We start from the raw sequence: 19398 nt of genomic DNA, 5'->3' as shown, positions 1-19398 counted from the left end.
CAGTGAGAGCAGTTCCCAATATCCTGGAACAAGCTTTCTTCTGCTTTGTGCAGCTGTGCTGCCCTTCCTGAACACTGGGCACTCCACAGTTATTCTTAAATGAACAGCAACTGTAAAATGGCACTGAGTGGAGCATTTCTCAGTGTCACTAGAAATTCCAGGTTTTTGGTAGGGTTCATGCAAGGCTGGAATCTTGTGAGACATGATAAACTGCATAAAAAAACTAATTGCAAACATGAATTATATGTGAAACAAAATCTTGTGATTATTGTGTCTTTAGGTATTTGCTTCATTGCTTCAGGAAATCATAGTTTTCATTTCATGGATTTGATTCCAATTTTAATTAATTTTAATTTGTTCTTCTCTAAGGATTGCTTATTACATGTAAATGACATAGTTTTTAGTGGAAATTTCTAATACATTATATGTTTTGACCATTTAATTGATATAGTGTCACATTCATGTTAAACCTCAGCTCAGTCAGAATTTTTGTGGGCATAGTTGAAAGTTCTGTTTTCTGACATGTCAAAAATCAAATGGAAAAGCTGCAGTCGGTCTAAAGCACACTCAGTTTTATCAAGAACCTGTTAATACTGTCTAATATTCCAGGAAAACAAAATTTAATATTTAGATTTAATTTGTGGTATCATTTCCCATTCTTACAACCTGAAGCTCTTTTTACAGTAGGTAGTCTAATCAACCCATTCAAATGATAATTTTTTCCACTTAAAAACCAAGTTGTTCTATGTCACTGCCTTTGTATCTAAAATAAACTGGTTAATTCCCCCTGCAGAGTACAGGTACTGTTACCAAAATATGATGCATAACATGCAGGCAATTACTCTCCTTTTTGCCTGACTTCACTTGACGTGTGTGCTATCTAATAGGGCAGACAGTCTGCAGAGGATGTTTCATCTGGAAATCCCTTTTCTTCTGGACGCTCCTCTTCCCAAAAAGAGCCATTTGTTCAGTCCGTGTGCTTCAATGCGAGTACGTTTGGAGTTCAAGTGTGCATTGAGAAGAGAAGCGTGCACGCAGCATTCATCAAAAACTTGCCTCTTTATTACCTGGTTGGAGAGCATGCCCTGAGGATCAGCTTCAAGCCAGGTAAATACAAGTGGGCACAAAAGGGAAAATAGTGGGTGGAGGTGTGTACATACGCACACATACATATAGATGGATACAGATGTATATGTGCATATATATTTTTTGCATCTTAAGTACCACTAAATCTACAATTAGAAGAGCCAGGCCAGCCAGTATTGGCAACAGTCTATGCTCACAGCAGGAATCCATTTCTCCCCCAGCCGCCTGAGCAGCAATTTCCCAGCTCTCCCAGCAATGTCACTCAGCGTAGCCAGCGTCAAGCAGAGCTGATCTGTGCCTGCAGAGTGTGTCTGATGCATCCTGAATCATTGGATTTGGGATGCAAGCACGAAGCAATTGGACATGGGCAACAGATCTGATGCAGTGTCCTGTAGCTACATTCTAAAACCCAGACTCTAAAAGGGAATTATGGATTAACCCTGCCAGGATCTAGTCCTTAATGTCTTAATCCATGATCATAAGAAATAAAAGCACAGCAGGCCACTGAATCTAGGTCTCCTAAGTATCAAACTAATGGCCTAACCATTGGGCCATTCTTTGCATTCAAGAGTTAAGCCTCAATTCCTGTCTGACATTTAATTCTCTAACCCATGGTTTATCTCTTTAAACAATCCAATTCACTTGGCTTAAATCTGCTGATCATTCTGTTTATTGACTTGAAAAGAATCCAGTATCATGGTAATATTTTAAAATTTGTTTGCCATTAAGTGCTTTAGCTATTAGAGAAAAATTTTAACAAAATTGCTCAATACTGATAATAATCACTGAACATTTATATTTGAGAGAAAATGGCTAAATAAATTATGGTGAAATTGGCTTATTCTCTCATTTGGTTGCTAATAGTAACAATAATACCAATTGTCATGCAATTTCAGTTTCCACTGAGGCACCTATTGAAAAAATACAAGTCACAATTCAAGCAGGAGACCAAGCTCCTGCAAAAATGGTACGTCTAGTAACATTTGAAGATCCAGAGGCACAAGCATCTTCCAGAAAAGAAGCAATTAAAAAAGTGAAGAAAATCCTTGCTGACACTGATGATCAGGTACTGCTGCGAAATTCCACTTCTGAATTTGTGGGAGACATTACACAAAGCTTATTTTTATTCCTTCTACTAAGTAGCTTCCTTTGTTTAGATGTTATGCCAAAGTGGAAAATAAAGACAGACTTTTGGATACACAAGTCTTTCGGCAGGTCTTTTGTTTGCACTCATCCTTTCTGCAAGTGAAAGACATTAGAAGGAGCAGGTTGGTTTTGCATGCTTTTCTGAAAATCTCTTGTAAGAGATAAAATAGCTGTTGTTTGGCCAAAAAGTAGTCTGTTATTTACAGCTACTGCAACTGCAGCAAAACACTCTGACACCAACTACACAACCTGCCCTGAGACAGTGACAGCTACAGCATTGTCATTACTGATACCAGTTACATGTCATTGTGTGGCCAACAACTGCTGCACGCTCTTTATCACAAAAGTGTTTGGGGTGTTCTGCTTTAGGTGTGGGTTTAACACATTATTATGAAATTGCCTTTGAATTATTGTGATGTGTTGCACAGATGTTATCAAGCATACACCTTGTCTTCTAAGGCAGCAGAGATTCAGAGATGTCTGCATCTGATTTTACTTATGCCATTCTGCAGGAACACAGAAAAATATTTTTTTTTTCAATGTTACCCTTGACTAGGGGACAAGAAAATACAGGAGCTCATCATCCAGTGCCAGCAGCGCCAGTGGAAGTGCTGAGAGTGCAACGAGCAGCCCCTCCAGCAGCGACTCTGATGATAGAGCATCACAGGGAGGCGCCCAGATAAATCTGAAAGCAGGGCAGTCCAAAGACAAAGCAAAAAAGTTCTACCCATTTGGGGGCAGTGGCAGCAGCAGCAGTAGTGGTAGCAGCAGCAGCAAAAGCAGCAGTAGTAGTGATAGCAGTAGCAGCGGTAGTAGTAGCAGTAAGAGCAGCAGCAGTAGTAGTAGTAAGAGTAGCAGCAGTGGTAGCAGCAAGAGCAGCAGTGGTAGCAGCAAGAGCAGCAGTAGTAGTAGTAGTAGTAGTAGTAAGAGCAGCAGCAGTAGTAGCAGCAAGAGCAGCAGTAGTAGCAGCAAGAGCAGCAGCAGTAGTAGCAGCAAGAGCAGCAGTAGTAGCAGTAAGAGCAGCAGTAGTAGCAGCAAGAGCAGCAGTAGCAAAAGCAGCAGTAGTAGTAGTAGGAGTAGCAAAAGCAGCAGTAGTAGTAGTAGGAGTAGCAGCAGCAGTAGGAGCAGCAGAAGCAGTGGTATCAGCAGCCAGAGCAGCAGAAGCAGCAGTAGCAGCAGCAAAGGCAGTACCAGAGGCAGTGCAGGTAGCAGCAGCAGTAGCAAGGCATCTGGTATAAAGCATAAGGCTAAGAAGCAGTCCAAGACCACATCATTTCCACTTGCCAGCGCTGCTGAAGGAGAGAGAAGTGTCCATGAGCAGAAGCCTAAAACACAGAGTAGCAGCAGCAGCAGCAGCAGTGAAAGCACTGGTGCTTCCCGTTGGCACAGCAAATCTGACCAAGGAGCTGAGATGAACCGTGGCAAGTCCCAAGCTCACAGTGGCAATAGTCACATTTCCACAGAATGGGTAAGATGTCTAATACTTTGACTTCTGCTGGGAGGTGATCTTGACTGACCTGTAGGTAATAACTTCTTTTTGAATTTTGCAGGAATATCACCTTCCAAAAGTATACAGTCTCCGTTTCAAGTCTGCTCACATCCATTGGGTAGGTGCCTAATTCAAGTGCACATTGCCATGGTAGCTGCAGTTGATGTGATCAAACCTGTTACTGAAGGGCTTTATTTGGGCCATTTCCATTAACCTCTCCATAAACCCCAATATCAATATTTATAATGAACAAAAAAAGCAGATTTATTACTAATTAGCTATTACACTTCATCCTTTTGGTGTTGCAGCACTTGCAATTCTCTAATTTGGGTCAGGACACACAAATGCAGCCAAAACTAGGTTAACAAAGACCATGGGGGAATGACAAAACAGTGGGACCTTCCAATGGGAATAGTTATGTTCACAGTCCTTAGGCAGCCATGGCAAAATCATTACACAGATTTTTTCAGAAACCAGGTTCAGCACACATTATGGCACAGGAATTTTTAGCATATATTAGAATGGTGATAATGGAGTGGCTTTTGTAGGTGTTTCCTGTACAGCTATTATATATCCTGCATATGAAAAGGAAGATGATTTATAGTGTTATTCATAAAATTGTATTATCTTTCCTTTTCTGGATATGGATGTATTTGACCACTTATGAAATGCCACTTTTAATTTTCCCTAGCATTAAACCCAAAGAGTGTGGTGTTGTTATTTGCAATCAGTATCCATGCAGTCTTTTTTTCAGCAGAGATGTCAAGGTGGATACAAGGCACATTCCAACCCAACATAGTTCATGTCTGTATATGGAAATAAAAATAACACTCTAGATATGTCCAAGTCTGTTACCTATAAAGGGAGGCTTATAGCTCTGATTTTGATATTTACACAGTAAAACTAGAGGCTACCTCCTAGATTTTTAACCTATTTTTATTTCATAGCATCCAGATCATAAAGGATCATGCAGCTCATCATCATCATCTTCTTCTGAGCTGGGAAGCAGCCACAGAAATAGCAGCAGCAGCAGTGGCAGCAGCAGCAGCAGCAGCCACCACCACCACCATGGAGAAAATTCTAGCCACAACTCCAGGAGGAGGAAAAGAGTCAGCATCCACAACCACAGCCATGGCTCCAGCCAGACACGTGAGGTACAACCCTGTGTGGTACCCAGAGCAGCCAGGCTTAGCTGGTTGCTGAGCAGGGGCTAAGATGTGATGGCACTAGCCAGGCATTAGGCTCAGGAGGGACACAAAAAGTAAAGTCTGTAAACTGAAAGCCAAAGTTCATTGAGATATTTCCCCCCGCAAAAAAACTCTTTTTTTATTTTTTCAAATCCCCTTGTGCTCAGGTTTGTCTGTTTCTTTTCCTTCATTTCTGAAGGTATTTGCAGTATGGAAAAGCCTGGATTTGGAAATTATACATGTTGAAGGGAATGTGGCTGTGAGTTAAAGAGGAAATAATTTTCTTTTTCCTGTGAAAGCCCAGAATACAAAATCAGTTGCTTTAGGTAAAAATGAGGAAGAAATAAATAAGTCTGCCTAATTACTTTTAAATGTAGACTGGAGGTCATTAGTGCATGCAGAGTATAACTAAAATCAGACTTTCCATGGACGTTACTGATTGGTAAATGTGAAGGCCCATTAAGCACAGATTGCCTTTACCTTTATTATGCACACAGTATTCTATAACTGCACTGCATAAAGGTATCTACATAATAATAGAACAAATAGCTCTGCAAATGCAGGCAATGTCATGGGGAATTCTGCTGCTAAGCAGGATTTCAAAATATTTGATTGGCTTGAGGAAACTGTAGTGTAGTAAAATATGTTGTGAATGTGTATATTACTCTGAATGTCTCTAGAACACATTGTGGGCAACTATTTGAAACATTACCATAATGAACAAAACCTTGCTGTATGCACAAAGATATCTTGGAAGCATCTTGGATGCCTCATCAAAATAATTACAATTTTGAATAATTAAGTTTCCAACTAAATTCATCCTTAACTATTCTGGACACAGAAATATGTACTGCAAACTAGAGTGATGAAGGACAAGGGCTGCTGCCTGCTATCAGTGCACACTAGCTGGACTGCAGGCTCTCTGGTGAGTACACAGGAATCCTTAAACACAGATGGTCGGGGGCTCTTTTTCAGCGCAACTTCCTGGGAGACGTGATTCCACCTGGCATCACCATCGTGGCTCAGGCAGTCAGGAGTGACAGCAGAAATCAAGGTTATCAAGCCACAGCATATGTTCGTTCTGATGCTGCCAAAGTTGATGTGCAACTAGTTGTGGTTCAGCTGGCTGAAACCAATTGGAAAGCGTGTGCTGATGCTGTGATACTGCCTCTGAAAGCACAGGTAAGTGCCCAGGCAGCTTTGCACAGAGGGACATTCACAAAGCCCAGAGCAGGCACAGAGAATCTGCTGATTAAGAGTATTAAACAGGAGAGGCATACATCTTTTGAAATGTTTTATAAAGTCTGGGAAGTTTCAGAAAATATTTCACCATTAAAATAGAAAATAGAAAAAAAAAAATACACACTTCAAACTCTGGCAAAAAATATTGATTTTCAAGATAAATCAAAATATAACCAGTAGAAGCATTAAAAAAATTGAAAAATTGACTTCATCACTATTTAATATCTGTTCTACTATGAGTTTTCTTGTCTGGGAATCTGCCTAGGTCTCTGTATATAATTTATTGACCCCAAGTTTAGCTCAGCTGTTTAGAGCATGGTGTTGATAACACTGGATTTGATCTCTGTATGGGCCACTCACTCAGGAGCTGAACTCTTTCTGGACGGGGTTGGATGATCCTTCTCGGTCCCTTCCAAGTCAGACTGTTCTGTGATTTCAAAAGACTCATAACTCAAATATATTTTCATTGTATTTCTTAGGATTTATATGAAAAGATGGAAAAAGCAAAGTTGGCTAACAGATTGATGCCAAAAAGAGCATCATAAATGAAGGAAAAGATCCTTACTTTTTTTGCATATCCCTGTGCTGTGCTTCCCATGAGCTTTTTGGAACAATTGCTTGTGCAACAATTTATAAACCTCTGCTTTTTGCAGCTGCCATTAACAATTTCAGCATGATATTCAGTGGGGTGGGTTCAAATCAGGAAGTCTTGGAAAAGGCAAAGAGAAATTATAGTCCAGTCCTCTTCTAGGAGAAAACACATATTGATTAAGAAGTTACCACATCTAAGGAAATCTCAACATGTTTCAGTGTCTGCTTTGAGACAGGAACATGTGTATGTAGTTCTGCACAGACCAGAAAACTTTTTTCCTACTATGCCTCAACTTTTGCATGAACAAGTCAAAATTTCTCTGTGAGCCTGTTTAAAAATTGTAAATATGAAGGATCAATGCAAAAATTGGTGAAAGAAAATTTTGCATTTTTAAATGTTGAAGATTCATTCTGGGATTCTTTTCTGAACTTTGGGTGACTGTTTCCCTGTTTACAAAGGCCAGACTGAGATGGGGCAAGGAGTGCCAGGATTACAGGATAGAAGCAGTGGCTACCACAGGACAACTGGCAAGGAAGCCAGCTGCACAGCTGAAGGTGCAATGGGGAAAGCTTCCATCCTGGATTAAAAAGACAAGCACAGCGTATGTAATTCTTTATTTCCTATTTTTATTTTACTTTTTTACCCTACTTGGCTTGTTTAAAACACTGAAAGAATTGAATGAAATTTTTCAACCCAAACATACTTGTCTGGGCAGTGCTTGGATGGTAACCACAAATTCAGTGGTACACAAGTATTTTATGAGTGTGTTCTAGTTTTTCCACAAGTTTTGTATTAAATGTTAGCCTCCAAATATTTAAAAAGTATGCTTGATTTCATTTTCCATATTAAATTATTTTCTATTTCAGTTCAAAATGCCTTTTTGTTTTAAAATATTCTTCTATTCAGTCTCAAAAAATAACCATTTTAAATAGGCAAAATAAAACCAGTGTTTCTTCTCAATAAAATAAACCTTTTAATTTGAACCAAAGTAATATTTCCTCAGCTTTTCAGTTCTTCAATTTTTTCCTAAGTTTTTGGATCTGCCAGTGCCAGTAGTCCTCACCATCCCGTGTGTGCTTTTGTTCATGCACCTGAGTTTGTAACACCTTGTTTATCTCTAGGTTCATGCAATACATTCCTGGTGCAGCACTCCTGTTGGGCTTCTCAGAAGTACACCAGAGAAATCCATCTCATGAATTTGTAGTAAGAGCAGCTGCAACATCTCCACGAACAATTGATACAGTAATTAAAGCTCCTGAGGTACATTACATTTTTATTTTCATTTTCCTTACGTTGAATGATTTTCAACTTAGAACGTTTTGATAATTAACCTAAAGAAACAAAAAGCAAAACATTCCCTTTTAGAGAATTTCCTATATACCTGACTATATGAGGTGGGTGTTCAAATACATACAACAGCTCCCTCGATTTTGTGCTGCTTTGGCCCAGTGCAGAAGTTGAAAATCAGGCTCTGTAGTCCAATACTTTATTTGCATTCTGAGAACAGCAGTGAGGCCAAATTGTCTCAAGTATGACTGCTCTGCACTCACACCTTCATGCATTTTTACCCAGTTTGACTAGTTCTTGAACGAGGGTCTCAGATGGAGGGAGCCTTGAGAACAATTTGCACTCTGCTGCAGCCACAAACAGCACCTGTGTGTGTTGGCACTCCAGCCCCACATCTGCAGTAACCACGCTGGATGTGACTGCTCTGAGCAAGCCACACATGCAACTCTGCTCTGACCAAACTGGAGCAGTCACCCTCTCACAGGAGCCTGCACAGGCCTGGGCTGCAGAGTCCCACTAATTAATTGGTCCTCATCCACCAAATTCCTATGCACCTCTTTGAATAATTTCACCTGTGGATCTCTGGCAAATTAATAAAAGCTAGCTTTTCATACACAGAAACTTGTGTGCCTTTAACCCACCACAATGCTTCAGTACTGCAGGATCTTTAATATGTGATCATGAGGAAGTCAGTGCATTAGGCATTCATTTGATTCTCTTGGCAAATATAATTTGTAGCTACAGTGAAGGATCTTACCCCAATGCTGAACATGCCAGTTTTCAGCCCCTAATGGATGAGATTCATTTTTCCAAACACATCCATCATCTCAGTTACTCAACTTGTTAACTTATTTTTTAAGAAGTCACTCAACTATCACTTAAGCTCATCTCTATCAGTTACTTTTCAATGTTCTTAACAATTTCTCAAAAAGTCAAGTATGGCTAGAAGAGATTATGATGATTTCTCACAAGAGCTGAAGGTTAGGGTACGTTCGTTCTGCTGAGACTAACACAACTGCAATTGCAGAAATGCATCTTCAAGGGGTTTTTTTCCAAGATAAGAGTGGGGGTTTTTTGCAGTCATATCTTGAGCATATGGTTCAATTTATCTTAATGTATTTTCCTTTCTGCTTTTTCAGGTAACATTTTATTGTCAGGGATCCCGATTGCCATTCACTCTGCCCTTAGGCCCATCTCCAGCTTACGAGACTCGAGATATCACTGCCTGGAATTTATTTCCTGAAATAGCTTCACAAATAGCACAAGAAGATCAATGTAAATGTTACTTATATGTTTGTCTCATGAATAAGCGATGTGTGTGGATCCATACTCTGCCATGGCTGGGCCTTGCCTTTCCTTCTAATGGTCTTACAGGGAAGCATAGCATGCATCTGTAGCCCTGCTTCCAGCAGGTCGTTCCCTCACAGAGAAGCAGGTTTTTTGGCAGGTGAATGAGGAGGCTTCAAACTGCTGTAAACACTCAGAGTTTGGGAATCCCTCCTGCCTTCAAGGACTAGAGGTTGTCTTTGCCCCTCCTGAGAAGGTGCCAGCTCTGCATTGAGGCATCAGGTGATGGGCACAAGAGAGTCCACATATTTTCTGTTCAGTTTATTTTATTCAAAAAGGAGCCACATAAGTCTCTCCTAGCACTCCTGTGAGAAATGGGGTGTTTTTATCACAGTTTGTTATGGCATCCAGTTTCTCAAGAATTTTGTACATTTTCATCCCTGTTAGCTTGAATTTTGTGTTTGGCACCCAATCAAAATCAATACTGGTAAAATCTACAGCAGGTAGTTATTTTGTAGTGTTCTCATGTCCTTACGGACACTGGCTTCTGCCAAGGAGGTGAAGTTTTCTTCCTGTTTGCTGGGTAGTTCAATCTCATAGAGGTGTCTTTCAGTACTTCACAGCAACACATACAGTGGTCACATCTGCCATTTCTTTTGTGATTTTGTTTTGCAGCCACGTGTGAAATCAGGGAGAGAGATTTCAAAACATTTGATCGTGTGAGCCATTCATATTCTTTCAATAAAAGCTGCAACCTGGTGGTGGTACAAGACTGTACTGAATACCCAAAGTTCATCATTACTACAAGGAAGGTTGATCCTCAATCTTTCTCAAGAGAGGTTCACATAAATACAACATCAGCGTAAGTGTGATTTATACTGAGGCTTAGAAATTATGTACGAAGTTTCTCAGGGAGTTACCCTGGGAGTAAGAGATATCTAGTTTTTAGATGAAACTGGTTTTTAATAAGACATATGGGGAAAGATAGAATTTCCAGAAGGAATCCTTGTCTGAGGCTCTGTGGTGTAGTTGCTCTTGTCTTGAATTCCACAGCCACCAATATCTGATAGCTTGCTCCCTAATTCCCCATGCTGTCTTTTCTTTAAAGGTTGAATATTAAAGCCCACAGTCCCAATGAATTTTGCAATTTGGAAAGAAAACTGCTTGTTCATTCATTCAAATTCAGATAGTCAAAAATATCTATACTTTTCATATTTTAAATTAACCGCTAATTTATTATCTTTTATTTTTGCTTTTTTTGAAGGAACATCACAATCTGTCCCGCCTCAAATTCATCTCTCCTTGTGGCATGTAATGAAGAACAAGTTCTATCACACAGTGGAGGTTCTGAGTATGAAAAAGGTAAGCTGTGAAACCCAGTTTCCCAGGACTGACCTTGGAACCAAATGTCAAGGTTTGATACATTTCACAGGAAGATCTCAGTGTACAGAAAACACCAATAGAATTAATTCAAAGAGAAAACTAAAGACTACTTTCTTAAGTTTTGTAGTGACTTATGTTCATGTTTCTTATAGTATATACACTCCTATTTCTACTCCTCCAGCATAAATGACAGGTGAATAAAGCCCTTTCTTATAATATACCCAGCTTGGTGGTTGTTCAGAAAAAAGTTCATGTTATAGTCACAGAGGGATGCTTTAGTTCAGACATTTAGCTGGAGCACCACCACTGTCATTATCATCTCAAAATTTAGCACACTAGATACAGAAGTCAGTTCCAAGTATAGGTAACAGCAGTGGAATATTTTTGAAAATATATTATTTCTTCTATTTTTGTTTTTCCTCTCCACTTAAATATACATATTTAACTGTAGCAGCAAAATGATCATTGTGAAGGAAAATGCATCGTGGTGAGTTTTGTGTTACAGTTTCTCTGTTAATTTAAGATGATCACTGTATGATTCACCATCTTTTTTACAGGCAATGTCAAAATTTATAAAAATGAAAACACAGTTGCTGTGGAAGTTCCAGAACTCGGGCTGAAGCAGGTGACTTTTGATGGTGTAAATCTTAAGGTACTGCACTTACTCTCAAGGTTACTGCTTCCTTTCTGCCTACTGCTTGCCAGTGTGACAGACCAACACTTCAGCACCCACTACAAAGATGTGCTGCTTTGCAGGTTACGGTTGCTTCGTGGATGAGAGGAAAGACCTGTGGAGTTTGTGGTAATAATGACAGAGAAAAGGAAAATGAGCTCCTCATGCCAAACCATAGGCTGGCACACAGCTGTTCTGCGTTTGTTCATTCATGGGTATTGCTCGAAGAATCCTGCTCTGGGGGTGAGTGGATCTGGAAAAACTCTATGCTTGGATAGATTATGATTTCACTTTTCCCCTGCCAAGAGCAAGAAAATGTTTTTTTAAAGCAGTGGATACCTTTTACTTAGAAATTTCAATAGCCATGTGTACCCATTTTATTAACCACTGACTGTTTAAAGCACTGCTTGTGAATATAGAGAATATATTCTCCAGCAAAAGTCTTTGTCTCATGTGCAATTCAATGTTAAATAATTGGGCTTTTTTCCTTACACTGAGTAGCTTTTTTTCTTGAGAGGCAAAATCAGCCCTAATCTTGCTCCTGGAAAAAAAAAAAAAAAAGTGTGATTTTCACCATTGTATCAAAACAGTTTCAGCTGTTGTCTGCAGACTTAATTTCACCACACAAGGTGCAGACTGTGAATACAGTGTCAGATCCTACCCTCATGTAAATTTCCAAAGTGCAAATAAAATTCCTTTTTTGTTCTGCACCATGTGAGAGTGCAATCTCAGGAAAATATTTAGAACTACTCTTACAGTAAAGAGTGTCATCTCACAAGCAGCTGGAGAAACAATGTTAGACTCCCAAAATATCAATACAGTTTTGTTTGGTAGGTCTCCATTTACGTTGGACCTGAAATAATTTTATTGAAGTTAATGGTTGCTTTCTCCTTGACTTCAGTGGCAGCAGAATTATACTGACGTGTGTGTCAGGAAACAGAGTCGTAGCTGGGATCCTGTTAAGTTACATTATACCTTTCTAGTGAGATAATTGCAGCATTATAAAAATCATCCAATACAAAAATTATCCTTGTTGCTATTAAATAAATGCTGCCCTTTTTTTATCCATTCACTACGGTTGACATTTTTCTTAATGCAATGAAGTAGCCATTGTGCTCTCAGTATCTATTCTTAATAGCTTTCAGACATGAGAGGTTATTTTCTGTGTATTATGTAGTTCTAAAAAAACTGAGTATACATGATTCCATTTGAGTTCTATTGTGAAATTAGATTTTAAAAATAGCTCCCCTTTCAGACTCTTTCCTCAACTTATTATTGTCCTATCTTGATAACCTCACCACTGTGAAAATGGTTTGTCAGATACCTGTGTTTTAATAAAAGCTGAAGAGAAAATATGGACCTTTATTTTTGCAAGGATCGATTGGGATTTATTTCTACAATTTTAACTACCTTTCCTTTTCCTCTTAGGGTGCAAGCTGCAGCGCAGTTATGTGAAGCTGAATCGAAATCCCACTATTGATGGAGAGGAATCTACGTGCTACTCTGTTGACCCAGTACTGAAATGTATGAAAGACTGCACTCCAGTCGAAAAGGCTTCAGTAAAGGTTGGCTTCCACTGCTTCCCAAAAGGTACAGTATTTTTCTCCCTCTGTGTGTCACGTACTGCAGGAGCTGTCAGAGCACTCGAAAGAACAAAGCACAGCACAGCCGTGCACAGACCTGTATTGCTCTGGCTCCTCTCTGAGCTGCTGTTTTTAATCCCATTACTATTTGCTATAACTGCTGACAGTGCTGGCCAGCTAAAAGCTAGGTTAGGTGATGGCAGGTAGCATCATCTGAGAAAAACATTTGAGGAGGTAAAAGGGGCAGCAGCGATCAATAAAATCACAAAATAAAATTTGTCATGTCTTCAGGATCTCCATAAAGTTGAGATAAGCAACACTGAGTCCTTTCATGTACATTGCAGCCTGCAATTTTGTGTAGACCAGGGCAGGCGAGGCAATTGAAAGTCAGTCAGGTAGTGTGACATGAGTGCTGTAGTTAGACTGCCATGCTATGCCACTGTGCAATTCATCAGCAAAACCACATTGCTGGAAGTTTCTCTAGATTGTTCCAGAAAATGGTTTGGTTTTTAAGGTATTTTATACACACATACTCATACCCCAGATTAAAAAAAAAAAAAAAGAGGGAAGAAAAAGAGAAAAAAGAAGAAACAAAAAACCACAAGCTTTTTTTCTCATTTCATTTATACCAGGATATGAGGCACTGTCTAATACAGTTTCACAATGAAGTTATGTAATCATGAAAGGAGAATCCAACCTGGAACACACAGATATTTCTGGTGCATTCTTTCCTAAGTCTTTTAATTAATTATCTATACAGCTTACAGGGAACCCTACCATTAGGAAGTATCTATTGAAGTGGTTTGTTCTCTGTTAACCATTGTTGGCCAAATCCATTGTTAGTTGAGATAATCCAGTGTAGTTTCACTGGAGCCAATGCACCCCAGTGTTGAGCAGTGCTGGAAAGGACAGGGTATTTTATGTCTGAACTTAAACATCTGTGTAGAACTCTGCACTTTGCTTGTGTTGCTAATATCTGCAATGTGCTGAATCAGCCCAGGAAAGCAGGGAGGATCTCTCTGCAATAGCCAAATATCTGCAACAGTCTATTCAACAAGTAGCACAGAGAGAGTGTTAATAGTTTTCTGATGGCTCCCTGAGATGAGATAGGATGCATTCTTTCATAAATAGAAAAACCCACCCTCTACAAAAATCCTTCCAAAATCTTGTTATATCCATGTTTCACAGATTTCTATTGTGTATCCAAGTCCGTATCTCTGAAGTGTCATAACCCCAGACCACTCACTGCCTTAGAATATTAGGCTATAATAAAGCTGTCTCATTCTCTCACAAAACAGTTTGAGAAAAGAGGAAAATCAGAAAAAAAAGATGTTAGTTGTTGCAGCCAGTGCTGCTTTCAGAGAAACTGCAGGCTTCTCTTGTTCATTTACTGAATCAGAGACTGGAGAGTCTGCTTGCAATACTTCTAATCAAGACCTTATTTATTTATTTGTATGTTTGTTTGTTTATTTGCCCTGAAGAAGAAGCAGAAAAGGAGGAAGAGAGGAAGAAAAAGATTCCATTTATCATTCTTTAGCTTGCTAAATTGATTGCTTTTTCTTAGGCTAAAGATCAATAGGAATACAAGGCCAGCACTTAAAAACTATTCTTTTTCTTTCTTTGTCTAATGACTTGGAGAAGCAGCAGAAGCAATAGAAATCTTCACCTTTCTCAGTCTAGGAACATGCATGCACAGGACAAAGAACTTTTCTCAACTCTTTATACGAGAATACAGACACAATAGTTTGCTGTTTCAAAATTCAAGGACCCCATCACTGTCAAGGACCCCACTTGCAATGGAGCAAGGATAAAATGAAGTACAAGAATGCATAATTTCTCCTTTTGTCCTCAAATCATCAAGACTGTGGCCTTAGGAACTTGACTGAGGCAGGCATCACTCCAAGTCCACATATTGGTTTATATTTCAAACATGCCACAAGGGGATCAGTTACTCACCCACAATCCAGTTTGCAAGGAAATCATTTCCTACATGGATAAGAATGTGCTCAGACCCACAGTGTGTCAAGCGTAAGAAACATAATGTATATAAAAAACAGAATTCAGACATTTTACAGCATTTCTCATTTCACAGCCTGAAAATACAATATACATTTTTAAAAGCATCTCCAGCACCTTTCTGGGAAATATTTATTATCCAGTTTATTATGCAAAACCTGCTCTTAATGTGGGACAGTAATTTAGCCAAGGAGAGTGTTAACCTTTCAGAAGATAAGTGACTGATGCAACCTGAACTCATACAGCAGTGTCCATATTTCCCTGTGATGAGGGATGGCATGTCATAAATGTACTGTCCAACTAAGGAATAAAACAAATGGAAGTAAAATTATGAAAGCTTTACACATTCTCATTATACAAACTTAATCTAAATGGATATCCTAATATTCTTCCAATGCAATGATAAACCTCCAACTAGCTAGGAATATTTATTGGGAGGATGAATATCATTATTCCATTTAGATTATTTCAGCATTAAGGAATATGGCTTATTCAAGCTGCTGTTGATAAAGCAGTGTGGTAAGGTTAATACTGCAACTGAGAATGCTCTGCCAGATTTCACAATACATGGGAAACTTTAATTAGAAGTTTATGAACCTCTGAAAATTCTCCAAAGGGCTTACCCTTCAGAAATGAACTTCGACAAATCATCAGCAGAAATACCCAGGGCTATGCAGCACTAACAGAAGTGATTGCTGATGTGGGTTGGTACGTGGTGGTCTTACACTGACAGAGGCTACCTCCAGCATTTTCACAGCCGCCTTTTGTCTTTGTGCTTCATGAAATGTAATTCATTTTGGTTTTAGGGAAGCATTACAGTAATTATATCATGGGTGAAAATCCTGTTCCAAGTCAATGAGTCAGTCAGATGTCAGCTGTGAGGGCAGGATTTCATTCTTTACTTGATGAGGGAGTTGACAGCCATCAAAACAGTATTTCTTTGAAATGTGTTAATTTGCTTGATGTTAGTTAACAATGGCTTCACTCTTCTGACAGAAACTGCTGTAAGCCTGTTGGAATGGCAGAAAAGCAGCGATAAGAAATCTACATTTGAGGATGTTGTGGAGTCTGTGGATGCTGACATTGATTGTACCTGCACTGGCAGCTGTAGTTAAGCTAAACGTTTTGGCATTGTGCTATAGACATACTACACAAATAATTGAATAGCTGGACAGATAAGGAGGGAACATAATAGCTGTAGTAAAATATTAAGAAAGGTGCTTGAAGAAAGTAAGTCTACTGCAAAGTCAAATGCATTATGTACAGTCTGCACTGCTTAATAAATATGTTCATTAAATAAGTATTCATGCGGTCTCTCTTTATTTTTCCCTATCAACAAAACAATCAGGCCAACTATAATATTATACAGAAATTCTGCTCCCTTTTATCTGAGATATAATTACAGCAGTCCGCTCTTAAAATTATGTTCACTAGGTGATGAAAGGAAAACATGATTACGGCTACTGCTAACATTCCATTGTGCAAAGAATTTCATATTTAGCATACTAAAGACACAGTAAGCATTTGTTTTCTTTTATGTTTTCTGGTAAAGAGCAACGTCTGTTCCTGGAACCGTTCTGCAAAAAAATATATTTTACTCCCAGCAAGACCATTAGCCTTAGTACATTCTACAAAGGAATGAATTGGACTGCTAGACTCCCACTGTAGCTTTCCAGAGAGCTATAGTGTGTGACACAGTCCCCATTTTCATTTAAATTTCAATGGATGTGCTGTTGCTTCATGAACTAACTAAAAGTGTGAATAGGAACTTTTTTTTGCCTTACCATCTCCTATTGTATATTTATGAAAATGATGGCTTCAAAAACTTCTGGGAACAATAATACATCAAGTAGCATTCCAAATACTCCGGAAAGCAATATATAGAAAGATATGTAAGATCAATAGCATCATAAAGCTAAAATAAAATACAAGCAGGACAGTCAGACTGTGTTTAACCAGTGAAGAGTCAATCTGCTAGCTTTCACTGTGCAGAAAGGTAATTCCCTCCCACCCCAGGGGACCAGGAATAGGAGGCACCTTCAAACCCCCAAGCAATGGCACAATATCTCTTTACCCTGTGTCACAAATCAGCCGTGCACTGAACCATGGTATGTTTTCCATAGCAGTCAATAGCAGCCAGCACTCTTCCAAGAGAAGCCTTAGCATGGGCAAGGTACAGCTGAACCCAAACCCTGGCAGGAAGCTGTCATTAAAGAAAATACTTTTCTTTCTAACTAAAAACTGATCTATCAGAAAGATGATTGAAGACTAAATAGTTGAACAATTACAGCATAACACTTCACAGTGCTTTTATTTCAAGAGCAGAAGCGTGAGTAATGTAAGAAGGTACTCCTTTTACTCTCTCTCAAGTTGCAGCTTGCCACCAACTTTCAGAAAAGGGCCAGTTTTTCTCCATGTACAACCATAACATCATTACTTCCAGAAGTAAGCCAGATCCTGATGCATACCCAAGCCTCTCCCCTGGGGATAACCTAAAAAGGCAAAAGGCAGTTACCTGCCTTTTTCTCCGCCCCCAGCCTTAATTCATCTGTGTATTGTGTTTGAGAATATATGCAAATAGCCTGTGCTCTATTCAACAGCTTTAATTCATGCATGGATCTCCAAACTAAGACCAGTAACATGAATCCTTGCCCTGTGATTTTATTTTTAATAAAGCATTCACAATTTGTACAAAAGCTGTGTTTTCCTAACTCATCAGGAGTGCTAGACTGCAAAACAGCCTCAGACAAGGGGGAGATGAAGAATATTGCATTCCACTTTCCCTTAAAATCACACTAGTCTTCCACCTGGAGAGTTCTTTTCTTGCTGGTATTGTTTTCACCATGGCTTATGGGAGATTTGACACTGACTTTCATAGGATCAGACTGTCATCTTTAATCCAACACCTCTCTCTTTAATCCGCTTGTTTACAAAAGAGAAACTTTTGCCAGTCAACCACTTCAGATAAGACAAAGTTAGTAGGGGGAGAAGAAAAATGAAGTTTCATGCTCAACTACTAAAACAGGGGTTTAGTAACAGCAAAGAGCCATTAGTAAGAGAAAAAATTCTGCTCCTGGGGCAGGGAATTCACTCACCATCACCCCACCAGTACTGCAGCCTGGGCTGGGGTGCAGGCTCAGCCCAGGGGGAGCAGGTAAAGCCCAGGCACAGACCTTTCTGTGCTCTGCACAGGGCGTGGGCAGGACACAGCTCACATCTCCACTGCTAAGGGGCAGCTTTCCTTTCTGTCCAGCTCCTGTTCCTTAGTGCCCTCTTGCTGAGACAGCTGAATGCCTTTGACTGCCTGAAAGGCTTCACTGCAGCTGTAAAATCACAATGTAATGAACATTAGAAAAGCCTGAGGATGGTAGTGTACACAGCAAAGCAAGACTTAGAACCAGCTCATTTTGCCAAAGGAATTAAGAACATTAGCCTTACAAGTGTGAAAAAGCCCTTCTGGAATTCCTAATGCACCACACAGACATTTCCAACCCATCTGGGAGAATAGCTGCAGTCCAGATCTAAACCTCATTTGGAAATCATGCCTGTCCTATCTTATAAAGCAAGCCAAAACTATGTACCCAACTGAGTATTGAAATGTGTACTGCACAGGCTGAGCTTTTATGCATTCTACTTTTCATTCCTAGTGCTTCTTGATTGGATGTATTAATGAATTCTGGACTTTACTGCAGTAACCAAGTAATATAATCTTGCAATTATGGTACTCCAGTATTTTTTTTTTTTAAAGTGTCAGAAAAAAGATGCAGACCTAAGCATAAGCCAGGCTTGCATCCTAATCCTGCCCTTGCAGCTCTGTAATGTGGTTTTGCATGAGGCTGGGGACTTCTTCAGTGTCTCATTTTCTGCATCAGAAAGATATGACTACTTACCTACTTGATGGAGTCAGAAATGCTTATGAATTTATAGTCCCATATGTCTTTTGCAAGTTCTTCAGTGATTCTAGAAATGAAAAGTAAATTTTTCCACTAGGTCTCCTAACCACATGAGTATATTTTATTGCTAAGTTGAAGGTTTTCATTTTCAGATTCATCCAACTGTAAAATAACTATACATTTGGAAAAAATCAAAACAATATACTTAATTTGTTCATGGTCAGCTTTGGTTATACCTTAGTGGATTATTCCTAAAAGCCTAGAATTGGATGGTGCTATTACAGACAGATAGGCAAAAAGGCTGTTGGAGACACAGCCTTTGTATCCTAGACAAAGACAACAAACCTTTTGTCCACCAGACCTGGCTCTATTGATTCACTAATTTTAAATGACACAGTGAGTCTCAGGAAAGCAGGATCATTCTGCTCCAGAGAAAGGAGCTGCAGTGTGATAGGAAAGGACAAAACCACTAATACCAGACCCTTCCTGGAAATGAAATGCCAGCTCCACAGTGTGAGCATTAAAAAAAAAAAA

At 39.3% G+C, this 19398-nt stretch overlaps 1 protein-coding gene across 1 annotated transcript in view; it reads left to right on the top strand.

Moving 5' to 3' along the window:
• The window catches only part of LOC132331046 (vitellogenin-1-like), a 70824-nt gene extending 54550 nt beyond the window's left edge, over positions 1–16274 (top strand). Inside the window, exons 24-38 of the mRNA XM_059854006.1 lie at positions 888–1107; positions 1983–2152; positions 2789–3700; positions 3783–3839; positions 4669–4875; positions 5884–6090; positions 7201–7343; positions 7864–8002; positions 9169–9304; positions 9992–10178; positions 10581–10678; positions 11257–11351; positions 11456–11615; positions 12801–12962; positions 15968–16274. Of these exons, the coding sequence (XP_059709989.1) occupies positions 888–1107; positions 1983–2152; positions 2789–3700; positions 3783–3839; positions 4669–4875; positions 5884–6090; positions 7201–7343; positions 7864–8002; positions 9169–9304; positions 9992–10178; positions 10581–10678; positions 11257–11351; positions 11456–11615; positions 12801–12962; positions 15968–16086 (3012 nt within the window). The 3' untranslated portion in view covers positions 16087–16274. The remainder of the gene's footprint in view (positions 1–887; positions 1108–1982; positions 2153–2788; positions 3701–3782; positions 3840–4668; positions 4876–5883; positions 6091–7200; positions 7344–7863; positions 8003–9168; positions 9305–9991; positions 10179–10580; positions 10679–11256; positions 11352–11455; positions 11616–12800; positions 12963–15967) is intronic.
• Positions 16275–19398: the final 3124 nt, after the last annotated feature.

Source organism: Haemorhous mexicanus, chromosome 9, assembly GCF_027477595.1.
Source record: "Haemorhous mexicanus isolate bHaeMex1 chromosome 9, bHaeMex1.pri, whole genome shotgun sequence".
NCBI lineage: Eukaryota > Metazoa > Chordata > Aves > Passeriformes > Fringillidae > Haemorhous > Haemorhous mexicanus.
This window is presented reverse-complemented; position numbering and strand designations above follow the sequence as displayed.